The sequence below is a fragment of the Pseudopipra pipra genome, chromosome 2 (assembly GCF_036250125.1).
Source record: "Pseudopipra pipra isolate bDixPip1 chromosome 2, bDixPip1.hap1, whole genome shotgun sequence".
Taxonomy (NCBI): Eukaryota; Metazoa; Chordata; class Aves; order Passeriformes; family Pipridae; genus Pseudopipra; species Pseudopipra pipra.
This window is the reverse complement of record NC_087550.1, coordinates 22,947,454-22,960,730: the sequence shown is the minus strand read 5'-3', so window position 1 is coordinate 22,960,730 and position 13,277 is coordinate 22,947,454. Positions and strand designations below refer to the sequence as shown.

The following is a 13,277-nucleotide window of genomic DNA, read 5'->3' as shown; positions in this document are numbered from 1 at the left end:
ATCAGTCTGAGCAGGAGTGACTAAAATGGCCTCTCCACTGTCTTTGAGATATGCTGAGAAGTCAGACATTACCAGGTTTTCAGGATTTGAGTTCTGGTCACTTCTTCGAGTGGAAGAAATGTTGCCCCACTAAATTGGTCCCAGAGGGTTAGAACATGATACAGGACTAATTTTGTGTATGGAAACACTATATAGAAATTTTTGCTCTGTTAATTCAGTTTTATTTTAGAGTAACTAACTTTAGGACAACAGAAAATAAAGCTTTGTCACTTGGGATAAATCGGGTCACTGGAGCTGAAGAAAGCAACAATGGTTATGGTGCTAAGTTTGGAATATAACACACTAATGTATGGAAATGAAAAAACTTCCTATGGAAATTTTGGGGCTATGGTAGTTTTCATATGTTGTGGTGGAAATGCTGTATTTCCACTAAACTGTTGTATTTTGCAAGAGTTGAGATTTTCATCCCAACTTAAGGATTCTTTACTGAGATATATCTTTCTTAGGGCAAATCTGTTTTGATAACAGGATTTTGTTTGGTTGGTTTATTTATTCTGTAAAGTCTTTAAAGAGTATCATATATGATGATAAATAGGCAACTCTTTCATTCACCTCCACTGTAGGGCTGCATTTTAAGTGAAAGACAGACAAACTGGAAAAGAGATGGAAGAAGATAAAAATGAGGGGAATACCTATAACCAATGAGAATGATTTGGAGACCTGAGTTTGTATTTCCTAGAAAAGATAGGTCTAAAGAAGAAAAGTGAGGCACCTTCCAATATATGGAGAGTCCGATAAAGAGGGAAGTGGTCAATAGTTCTCTCTATCTGCTGGAGGAAACGATGAATAATCATTTTCAAAGTTAAATACTAAGACATCTTTCTTGCTAGAAAGATAGCAGACAGTCTGTCTGGGGAGGGAATGGAAATCCCCCACAGTGTTGATTTTTTTGCAAACGCGGTAGACAAATTACTGAAGAGATAGTGTGGGTAAGTTGTTCCCACCATGAGGAAAGGGAGTAGACTAGATGACTGTCTGAAGAACCTGATGCATCCTTCTGATACAAACAGAAGGCTGTGGTCATAGAGCACTTGGTGTGAAGACCAAGGATTAGAGTTTTCCAAAACCACCCATGGTAGAGAAAGAGAGTAAGGAGTAGATAATAATGCTTTTCTCCAGCAGCAGTGGGTTAGTTAAGCTTGTTGCGCTCCCAGGAACTAGTGGCTGGATTACTGATGCAGAGAGGAACAACTTCAGAAGCAGGAAGAAGGCCTACTAAGCCTAACTTCTACATCTTTGTCTTAGCTCAGGGTGTTCTCCCAACTAGGGAGGCACTTGTCATTTTGATATTAAGAATATAAAGTTATCATATTATGTACAAGATACAATACCTCCAACTTTTCTGCTCTCTCTCAAAGTGTGTATTCTTAATGCAAGGGCTGAGAAGGTTGTCAGGAAGACAAACTAGGCAAATATATCAAGCTAGTTCTAGTTGATCTTGTTTTAGTACCAGTGAGATGGGTTGCCAAACAATTTTCTAAATGCCTCTGCAGAAGATTGAGGCTAAAACTTAATCTATATGTCTTAGCAAGCCTACCAGTTCTCAAGAATGTAAGACGATTATTCTCTTTCCCTTGTAAGTATGAAAGCAAGACAGAGTCTTTGGGTTTCACTCTGCTAGTAATTCCTGTGAAAGAACACACAGTAAGTTTCCAAAAAGAGCTTGGATTCCAGTGTCCTGGGCAGTTTTGCTTCAGGTGCAGGCTATGCACCAAGCTACTGCTGAGTTACAGTGACTGTGGTGGATTCATCATCAGTGTGTTTCTAGAAATGGTAGTCATCAATGAGCTTTGAGATACTGTGATTTTAAAGGACACTAGAGAAAATCAAAGTCTCTGATATCCTTCAGGTACGAACATTAAAGCTGTCAGCAATTGGCTTTGCAGAAAGGGACATCTAGTGGCTGTACAAAAAAATCCTTTCTCAATGCATTTTAAAATGTACAGCATAGTCATTTGTGTTTGGCCTTCAGTCTTCAATCTTCTGTACATCCTTTTAGCTCTGCTACATCATGTGTTTGCTGGGGGTCATTTTTTATGGTTTTGGCAAAAAAAAAAAGTCACCTTTGCAAGCCGTAACTTTCTAGTTTATGTAGGTCTGTGTATGGTAACCGTGGCAAATAGAAAGCTGCCTCAGGCCATGCTCAATGTACCTCACTGCAGCACTTCCACATTTTCTATAGCATCTTCCAGGAGTCCACTGCCTGCTGTTTCCTTCTGCCATTGCCTTCCTCTTTGGTACTGTACTTGGAGAGGTTGTCATTGTTATTGTCATGGTAAAACCTACTTTCTTTTGAATGCCCATAGCATAAAAGTCAGCAGGAGGGGTGGATGAGATTCAGGGAAACACTAATCTAAGCATTCAGTCATGTATTACACAACAAAAGTTTTTTCCTTTCCCATCCACGTTGTGCTCCTTCTTACTAGTTGAGGATGAATTCCATGCATGTTTCTGTGAATAGCCTGACAGTTTAATCGGTACATTTGCATACGGGCAAATGAAGCTTTTTTCAAAGTTGCACAGTAATATGTTTCACCTTTATGCCATGCCAGCTTCAAATTGTATCCCAGGAGGATTTCAAATGTGCATAATCTGTGCAGTTGTCTGGGCTTTTTTTCTTTTCTTTTTTTTTTTTCTGCCTTTTTTTTTTTTTAACTGCAAATGCCTATTCATTGCCCATCTGGGTAAGAATGGCCTTTGCATTTTCACACCCATTCTTTCCTATATGGTTTGTGAATACCCCTCCAATCAGAACTAGCTTCACAGAAAGGGGACAAAACCATTTTACAGGAGTTTCTCAGAACAAGTCCATTGGGATCTCTGCATCATGTTTACTGGACAAAAAAAAAAGGGGGGGATACTTAACAAAGACCACTTGAATTTCGCAGAAAGGTTCCCACTGTCTCGAGTTTAAAAGAGTGGCAGGCCTGAGAAGAGCCCGAGACAGCAGTCTTTTTCCTGAGCCAGGCATTCTGTGCGGTGACGAGTAGGTGAGTGCGCGTGTGTATAGCTGGGTCTTGTGAAGAGCTGACACGCTTTCTGGCTTGTCCAAGGCTCTAGTAGCCTTTGTCAGAATGTGGCATTTACTTAGAATCAAACCTGCATTGGCAAATCCACGTTTTATGGGAAGCATCAACTTTGGGCTTTCGGCTTTCAACCACAAAAATCTGTACCCAGTTTCCTGCAGAGGGAGAGGATCTGAATGGGACAGCAGGTTTTGCTACAGACCAGTCTCTGGAATTTGTTAAAACTGCTCTTCATACTGCTGTGGTTTGTGCAGTAGTGTCTCTGACACTATTGCAAATTATTTGATTGCCTGTACTTTGGATAGATATAGTTTACAGTGTTGAATGTCAAGGAAGATGGCCTAGAATAATCATCCTCAAAATCTCTATTACCTTTTTTTTCCATTTGTTGTGTGTCTCTTCCACCACCGTTCTTGTTTTATCCTTAAGGAGTAAATTTCAGTTGTTTCTCAGGTGAAGAAGTGGTATTTGTTCCAATTTCACTTGAAGAAGTAAAGGAGGAAAGGATTTTTTTCTTCGAAGGGCAAACTCTGTTTTTACTAACAGGAACAACAAAAAGCATTCCATGCCATTTATGAAGTGACTCGGTTTTCAGATCAGGTCCTACACCACAAGGTGCACCCTAAATCAGCTCCTATAGGAGAGAGGAGAGATATTCACATCACTCTCAACAATGCAAACAAATCTCTTTTCTGTGCCGTGGTTAAACCCAGCTGCCTGATTTCATCAAGCCATCTAACAACAGAATACTCTATGGCTACACAACTCTTGATTCCCACAGCCAGGACCTGAGAAAGGCTGTTGAAACTTATAGATGAACCTTGCCCTTCCTCCTTTCTGTACATAATTTGTGGGTAAGTGGCAGAGTTTACTTTCCCAAGAAGTCATCCAGTCTCATGATGCATATTACACCTTTCTGGAAAGGACTTGTCCTGAGGATGCATTTTTCAGAGTTCCACTCACAAAATTATTTTATCTGCCAAGGAACATAAGGGAAAAAGTAGATTACTTTGCACCTGTTCAAATCAAGAGACCTGTCTGTAGCCTCTCTGATATGTGTAGAATATTCCACACTGTGAATGTATGTGGAAAGCAGGGTTTTTTGGTTATTGAGTTGGACTGCTGCATATTCCTTATTATCAAATACCTCATTTGACAAAGCAGAACATAAAGTCATGTTTCTGTGAAAAGACAGTCCTAGGATCAAATCAAGTTGTCATTGATACTACTCAAGACAGAGATAAATGGGTAGCTATACAATCATTTGCTGTGGCCTACAGTAGGTCTTGAAAAGATGTGTCATCTATTTATCATTAATTTTCCACCTTCTGTTGCTTCACCAGAACAAAGCTTTTGCCAAGGATTCTGACTTTTTATATAAATACATTTTGGATTCTTGTGTGATCTGACATGTTGGGAAGGGAAGCATCCTGAACTGCCCTGTAGGCATTTGGAGAATTACTCTGTCTGGAAGGAGGAGAAAATACATCTCTTCTGTACATTATTTTGTGTAATAATAGTTACAATGTATTTGAATGCCTAAGATGTTTTTCCGGTCCTATGGTCAGTCTCATCGGAGGAAGAAACTCTGGTTTCCTGGCTAAGCTTATGAACAAGACAGATGTATTTCACAACCTCCATCATACTGTTAGTAGTTTCCTCCTTGTTTCTGCTCTGTGAGCATCCCTGCAGCGTGCTAATCACACATGGCAATTAGTACCCTTCTGGTACTGGTTGGTTTACATCTGTTAACATCAGACTTCTTCAGACAGCCAGGCCCCATCATGATTTCCAGTTCCTGACCTTTGTGCTTCCCTTTTATCATTAGCTACTTCAGAGAATTAAAACAACCACCTGTGTCCAAGATGGTTTCTCTTTGAACCACCAGAACAGAGGGTGCTTGAGATATCAGAAGTGAATAAATGTGAAGGAAAAGGCAGACCATGGAAGATGTCACATTTTCCTGCAAATTGCAGTGAATAGTGTTCTAGTGCCCGTGTATGAGATGTAAAGCACTTCTTAGGGTGGACTAGAGAGATGTTGCTGGGCTAAAAGACACTGCTTTCAATGCTATCAATGCTATTTATTTGCTCTGTATATTTCTGTTAGACAGTGACAATAAGCTAGTTTAATTTACTCATGCTTGCTTATCAAATTTTCCTTTTGGATCCTCACACATTGACAAGTAATTGTGGCAAGAGGGGTTGTAGCTTTAGGTAGGAATATTCAAGTTAAAATGTCTGTAATACTAGTGGTGATTTAGCATTACTTTTCTCTGCACGCTTTTCTAGGAACCAAGGTGATGTATGTGCTACAAATGCGAAGAGAAGAAAATTATTAATACTATTTTATTTGTTTACCATTCCAAAGGCAGTTGGTTCTTCAGAGTTAAACGGTGAAACAACAGTTTCTGCCCATCAAAATCTGAATAGAACTAAAAATGGTAAAGAACAGGAAAGGAAATAGAAAAGCATTAAAACCAAAGGAAGCAAGATGAAAATAGGTAACAGTGGATAGAGAGATTAAGAAGTTACTTTTCAGTCACTTGTAAAAGTTAAATTTGAAGATTATCTTGGCTCTGTACCCAATTTGGTTAGATGCTTTTCTAAACTGTTCTCTATTTAGATTATCCAGCCAAACTAAGACAAAATCTTCCTTGGAGTAAATGTCTGTAATTTTCCAGTTTCTGTCAAGTAAATAACAGCAGGAGAACATTTGTTTTTATATGATGGCATTCTGCTGCAAGTCAGAACTTGGGATATGCTAAAAATTAAGGGGACAACTCATGTTAACTTTTTGCTTTGGGTTCTTTCAGAGGACTGTTTGTCACTATTGGGTAGCGAATGTTCTAAACCAGAACCCAGACAAAACTGTGCGTGGGATTTTAGGAACATTTACAGCCTAAATCTTGAACCAGATTTGGATTTTACAAAGTAACTGCCAGTTTTTTTCACTGTACTGTGAAACATAGGATCCACATTCCTTAAAATACCAATCTAGATAGAAATCACATTTTCATATATACTCTTTGCATTAACAACTTGGGGCCATTAAAGTAAGATTCTGATCTCTTCTGGCATGGATCCACATCCAAACAGTTTAAAATCCAGCTTTAATCCATGTGCTCAGTGTTTATAATTGGCTGGCTCTAAGCTTTTTAAAGCCAGAAAAACCGATAGGCCCAGTAATATGATTGGAATTTAGGTCCAGCTACACCTGTCTTCACTTTCTTTTGCCCAAAAATTCAGGACTTGAGCATCTGCAAATGGGTAGCAAAATTTACTCCTGGCCTTACAAAAATGGTGTCTTCTTACCAATGCCCTTGTATGTGATTTTTTACAGTGCAGTCACTTTTGTTTACCCAGTGGGCAGTCACCTTTGCCAGTGCTCTGACTGTGGCCCTGCAGAGGACAAGACTCAATCTGTTCTTTTTTTTTTTTTTCTTTTTGTCTCCTGCTTTGCTCCAGGTAACATCAGTTGCAAGGGGATGACAGAGCGCATTCATAGCATCAACCTTCACAACTTCAGCAATTCTGTGCTCGAGACCCTCAACGAGCAGCGCAACCGTGGCCACTTCTGTGACGTGACGGTCCGCATCCACGGGAGCATGCTACGCGCCCACCGTTGTGTGCTGGCGGCTGGCAGCCCCTTTTTCCAGGACAAATTGCTGCTGGGCTACAGTGACATCGAGATCCCCTCAGTGGTGTCAGTCCAGTCTGTGCAAAAGCTCATTGACTTCATGTACAGCGGGGTGCTGCGGGTCTCACAGTCAGAGGCCCTCCAAATCCTCACAGCTGCCAGCATCCTGCAGATCAAGACTGTGATCGATGAGTGCACAAGGATTGTCTCGCAAAATGTGGGAGAGGTCTACCCAGTGATTCAGGATTCTGGCCAGGAGACACCCAGAGGAACACCCGAATCAGGCACCTCGGGGCAGAGCACCGACACAGAGTCTGGCTACCTGCAGAGCCATTCACAGCACAGTGTGGACAGGATCTATTCGGCCCTCTATGCCTGTTCCATGCAAAATGGCAGTGGGGAGCGCTCCTTTTACAGTGGAGCTGTGGTCAGCCACCATGAAACAGCCCTGGGACTCCCCAGGGACCATCACATAGAAGATCCCAGCTGGATTACCCGGATCCATGAACGGTCGCAACAGATGGAGCGGTACCTCTCCACCACTCCAGAGACCACACACTGCCGCAAGCAACCGCGCCCTGTCCGAATTCAAACCCTGATGGGCAACATCCATATTAAGCAGGAGATGGAGGATGACTATGACTACTATGGCCAACAGAGGGTGCAGATCCTTGAGCGCAATGAGTCTGAGGAATGCACTGAGGACACTGACCAAGCAGAAGGCACTGAGAGTGAGCCCAAAGGGGAGAGTTTTGACTCAGGCGTCAGTTCCTCCATTGGCACTGAGCCTGATTCCATGGAGCAGCAGTTTATGGCTGCTCTGGGCCGGGATGGGCAGCAAGAACCTTCTCAAGCAGATCAAAATGACGTCCCTGCTGATGGCACTCAGCCGCAGCAGCAGCAGCAACATGTAGATGCCAACTCTTCCTCACCAGAGAGAAGCAATGACGTTGAAATGGACAGCAAAGTGCTCACAGTCAATAACAGCACCGAAAAGGGGGCTTTGCAGCCTTCTGTCAACACAACTGTTGCCCAACCATTGCCAACCACACAGATCTACTTACGCCAGACAGAAACCCTCACCAGCAATCTGAGGATGCCACTGACTCTGACCAGCAACACTCAGGTCATTGGCACAGCTGGCAACACCTACCTGCCTGCCCTTTTCACCACGCAGTCTGCTGGCAGTGGCCCTAAACCTTTTCTCTTCAGCCTGCCCCAGCCTTTAGCTGGCCAACAGACACAGTTTGTGACAGTGTCCCAGCCTGGCCTGTCAACCTTTACTGCCCAGCTGCCAGCCCCACAGCCCTTGGCCCCGTCTGCGGGCCACAGCACAGCGGGTGGGCAAGGCGAAAAAAAGCCTTACGAGTGCACTCTCTGTAACAAGACTTTCACCGCCAAACAGAACTATGTCAAGCACATGTTTGTACACACAGGTAAGAGTACTTCCCTTTGGCTTATATATGAAGCCAGAGAAAGTCCTTTACAACCACGAACTTAGAGTCTGTTTGCCAGCATGCCAGCCCCCAACACAAACAGAAGAGAGGGGTTATCCAGGGTGTCACTGAACACTCCCCAAGCTTACTGCACTGAAGTTGAGCCTCTGCAGAAACGTACAGATCTCATGTAGGGGCCTAACTGTGCATGGTACAGAAACAAGCTCATTTTAGTTGGAGTAAAATGTGCCCTGTATCTGTCCAAGGAAATGGTAAGCATTTGTTGTATCCTGCAAGGTGACCAGGCAACCTTAAGTGGAAGTGGCATGAGGAACTGTAATAAGTCATAAGAAAAACTGTATCTACTAAGAAAGGGCATACCCCTGTAGGTTTTAAAGCTACAGGGGTTTAAGCTCAAGTGGTAATAATTGGCATGAGGTTAGGGCAAAGTCATTACTGATGGAGCTGCAGCAGTAGGTCCAGACCTGGATGTTACGCACATTGCCACATATTTTCTTGATCTCACATATTCCTATAAGAAAGTAAATTGGGAGTTTTGTAAGGAAGGAGGGAAAGAGGTCTTTCTGTACTACATTGAAGCTGATTGCTGTAATCCCTTCTCTCTTGGTAAGTCAGATAATTCACTAGCTGTGAGTACAGAAACATAGGTTTCAATGAGAAAATTTTGAAAGAATATAAGTAAAACGCAACAGAACACAACATCAGCACTTTTTTGTTTAAAAATGCAGCTGCTTTAGTATATGGTTTATGGGCTACTGAGACAATATAGGTAACCATATTTTCTACTGAACCAAAACTGCCTTTTCTAGCTTTCTCAAGTTATGAGACTTCAAAGCAAGGAGATATATGTATCTTACATGGAGGAACTGTCATGAGTTCAGGACTAAATTTTGCTTGCTTTAGCCCTCAGCTCTTTATGACATTGGAGAGAAATTCTAGTTTAGAGAAAGAGTAAATATTTCTTTCACCAAGCAGTGGTTTTGTTAACATCAGATCTTAAAATAAATGCTGGGTTTGTGATACATGGAGTAGAAACCTGGAAAAATTACCCAAAGTATGGGAGGAATGTAGGTCATGCCTCTCAGTTGTATGCAATAGACTTCAATTCCATGTGAGTATGTAAATGTTTAACTTCAATTTACCTATATTTATCACTTAAATGAAAAACTCCTCTAGACATCTAAGGCAGACATGTACGTATACAAAAAGATCAACATTTCAGGACTGGTACAAAATGTATAATTGCAAGGATCAAGAGTCCTGAATCCCAAGATTACCCTTTGTATCTGTTTATGTTCTTCATCTTTCTGTTGTGGACACATAGCTAAAATATTACATACATAGTGTTGTTTTATTCAGAAAAATATCTCCTTCAGAACACATTCAATTATATCTCCTTGCATCCTTGTTCTAAAAGCTAGAAAGGCATTTTCACAAATAATTTCACTGAAATTGGGTGCTTTATTTCTCCTACCACCAAGCTGTGCACTGCACTTTTTATTTGGAGTCAGATAAAGAGTAGTACTGGAAGATCTGACCTTAAAACATTCCTAACTATTACACGTAATGCCAACCAAGAAAACTGGTAGGCATCTCTAATCATTAATTAATGTTATATTTGTATGGGTCTGAGAATGCCCAGAATAATAAACTCTGGTGGCAAGGAAAGATTCAGGGAGATAAACTATTTCAAAATTCATTTAGGAACAAACTGGCTCCTGGAATGTCTGGGAGAATAATTGCACCTCAACCAACAGAAGGCTGGGTTTCAGAAAACCCTTTTGAAAATAATCTTTGTATGTGCAGCCTCAGAGATAGAATGTCTGCTACCTTGTCTAGTGCTGGACAGGATCATTACAAAAATGGAGAGCAGACAGCTGTTCCCACTGTCAGGGTTATTTTCCCTATCCCTGGTCAAAGAAGCCAGGCAAAGTGGCTCTGGAAAAGATCCACAGAAAAAGGGAAAGATTTAAGACACGTAAATGTTTGAATTAGTCTTTCTGTTTGGAGGGCTCACAAGAGAAGTCATGGAGGAGTCTAATCATAAACCAGAATTCAACAATCTAAACGTCTTCAAATCTCTGTATGTTCTTATGCTCCGAAAACTACGGTCTGGTGTAGCTTTCCATGCAACAGAAACCAACTTCCTTTTCTTCTTTCACGTGGATGCAAACATACTAGAGATGAGTATTTTTCCATGTTCCCTACAAACTGGCCTTAGTGTATCCTGCAATGTTGTTCTCCAAGACACGCAGTGTTGTGGAAATGCAGTGCTAGAATGGATGCAATGTCTGTGCAGGGCCCCAACACTGCTGCCTCCATACCACCGTAATCTGGGGCATCCATGGTGATGGGATGAGGGGAAGTCATATGAGGAGCAGCTGAGGTCATTTGGCTTATTCAGCCTAAAGAGGAGATTGAGAGGAGACATTGTGGTCTGCAGCTTCCTCACGAGGGGAAGTGCAAGAGCAGGAACTGATCTCTTCCCTCTGGTGACCAGTGATAGGACATGAGAGAATGGCATGAAGCTGTCTCAGGGTAGATTTAGGTTAAATATTAGTAACAGGTTCTGCACCCACAGGGTGATTGGGCACTGGAACAGGTTCCTCAGCAAAGTAGTCATGGCACCAGCCTGACAGAATTTGAGAGGTGCTTGGACAATGCTCTTGGGCACATGGTGTGACTGTTGGGTGCTCCTGTGCGGGCCCAGGAGGTGAACTTTGATGATCCTTGTGGATCCCTTCCAACTCAGAATATTCTAGGACTCTGTGGCCTCAGTGTCAGACCAAGCATCCATTATGGTTAGGGTTAGGGTTCAAAGAGCCACAGAGGCTACATCTCCAGGAACGCTGGAGCTGGAAAAGGCATGCTGAAGGGACCATGGCCGGGCACTGACATTGCTTTTTCTGCTTCCAACTCAGGATATGCTGTGATTCTATGTTTCTAAGTGCCCCACATTGCTGTCTAATACCAGCCAAATACAAAATAAAGAAGCAAAAGGAGGAACATGCACATTTAACTCACTGAGCAAAGTTTTCTCTGACTTCAAGATGAAGAATCATGGGAATAAAGAATCTACAGTGCTCACTGAGGAAGCACATATATTTACATACAAAAAAAAAACCCAACAACTAAAAAGTTTTGAGATTCTTAGGAGAGGAAAACTCCCAGGAAGGCTTTGAAACTGAGGTTAAAAAGCCAGAATTCAGTGTCTCTTAGGAACATATGCAGGAAAAAAATTAAGGTGTTTTTATAGCATAGTCCTAACAGGGTCTAGAGTGGAGGAGACCAACTTATTACAAACTCTGGGACATATATTTCCCCAGGCAAAAATGAGCACTGTAAATATAATTGATCTCTTTTAAGTTAATCAGATGTTATTCTAACTGATAGACTATCATTTTCCACATAACATGTCAAGCAAATTGGTCTGTCTGCACTCATTTCACTACTGTGTTCGGCAAAGCCATCAGGAAAGTAAGGACTCAGTGTTTTGACCAAGTGTCTTTCACCAAATAGGGACAAACTCATGAGTGCAAGGAAGAGCAGCAAGTGGATTTCATTCATGGATGTCACCATCATATATGCAAACTATGAAATAAAAAGGAACAGAGACTCAGAGAGATAAAAAAGTAGGTCCTTCACATCCAATCCGTATTAATTATCTCCTATTAAAATTGAGTATAACTGGCATATTGTAATCTCACTATACAAAGAGTAAATTATATATTACCACAGGCATGTCATGGTCCCTGAAGATTGACTCTTCAGGATTTAAAACAGTGCAGACAGACTGTAAAAAGGAGGAAGCAGGATGTCTGTGGAAAGAAAGAAAAATCTCTGCTAGATGGGAAATTGCAGAATAACCACAGGAAAATAATTTTTTCAATCAGTGAAACAGAGAATAATTTTGATTGTTACAGAGCTATCTCTCTCCCTAACAGCTTTGGGGATGATGAATTACCAAACTTGAAATACACCACAAGCGATTCAGAAAACAAATTAAAAAGTAGCTTTTGATGGGGCATCCAGGGTGTTAGTTATTGTCTACATTATCAATGCAACAACGTATCATGAAAATGTTGCTTGATACCATGAAACATGAGACTGTGGCATTGTTTCCCAGAAGAACTCTGAGCATGAGGAGGATTTCAGAGTAGCCTGAACAAAGCAATCATATGTTCTCAGTTGAGTAATTTTCCCAGTTCATCATTGTAGTCACTTGTTTGTCAGAGTTCATGATCAGAGTTCAGTTATACAAGTTACCATAATCAGTTTTACAGCAGTCCTGGAGATCCAAGGCAATGTGGTAGATTACATAAGTATATTTTATCTCTGATTTACCTCATAAGGTGTTTTATTTAATTGGCAGTCAAATAATTTAAAATTCCTTTCTCTTACACTAGAATTTTATCTGTTAGGTTGTCCTTCACATGGTGCTGACCAGCCTAGGCAATTCTGTATACTGAGGTTCCCTTTTCAGTTACTCTTATCCATGTTTCATCCATGAGATTTGACCAGAAAAAAGGAGGCAACAGATGTAAACCTCTTGTAAAGCATTGGATTCCTTTGGCAATCTCTGGCATTTCTCTTCTGAGAAATACAAAGCAATTTGGCCAAAATAAATGTGTTACAGGTCAGCTATATAGTAATCACTAGCTTTGTCCATGCTTTTATTGCACGCAGGCTGCATGCAGGGAAATGGAGATGCTGAAAGGTAAAGTAACCTGGCTAACACCTGTCTAGAAATGAGCATGAGGACACGGGCAAAAGAGGCTGTGCCATTGGAACTGGGTGTAGATATCAGGACATTTTAACTCCAGTCCCATCTTAGTTCCTACTATGTGAACTTGAAGAGATCACCTGAACTCTTTTTTACTGTACGTGGATTGGGAATACCTACAGCCCCCTTTGTAAAGCATTTGTAACCTCTGATTACAAAAAATGTTGTGTATCAAAATACACTTATTAACAGAATTACTCTTCGTTAGCCAGAGCAGCTCTTCAAAGACCCCCATAAGACTTACCATTAGTTTATTGCCAACCATTCTACTGGGCTGGTTTAATTTTACGATCTTCTTTTTTTGTCTGTTTT

At 41.3% G+C, this 13,277-nt stretch overlaps 1 protein-coding gene across 2 annotated transcripts in view; it reads left to right on the top strand.

The window, feature by feature from the left end:
- The window catches only part of ZBTB20 (zinc finger and BTB domain containing 20), a 530,641-nt gene that overhangs the window by 490,420 nt on the left and 26,944 nt on the right, over nt 1-13,277 (top strand). For both annotated transcript variants that reach the window (XM_064644394.1, XM_064644393.1), the window contains exon 3: nt 6,554-8,161. In XM_064644394.1, coding sequence (XP_064500464.1) covers nt 6,554-8,161 — 1,608 coding nt within the window. The remainder of the gene's footprint in view (nt 1-6,553; nt 8,162-13,277) is intronic.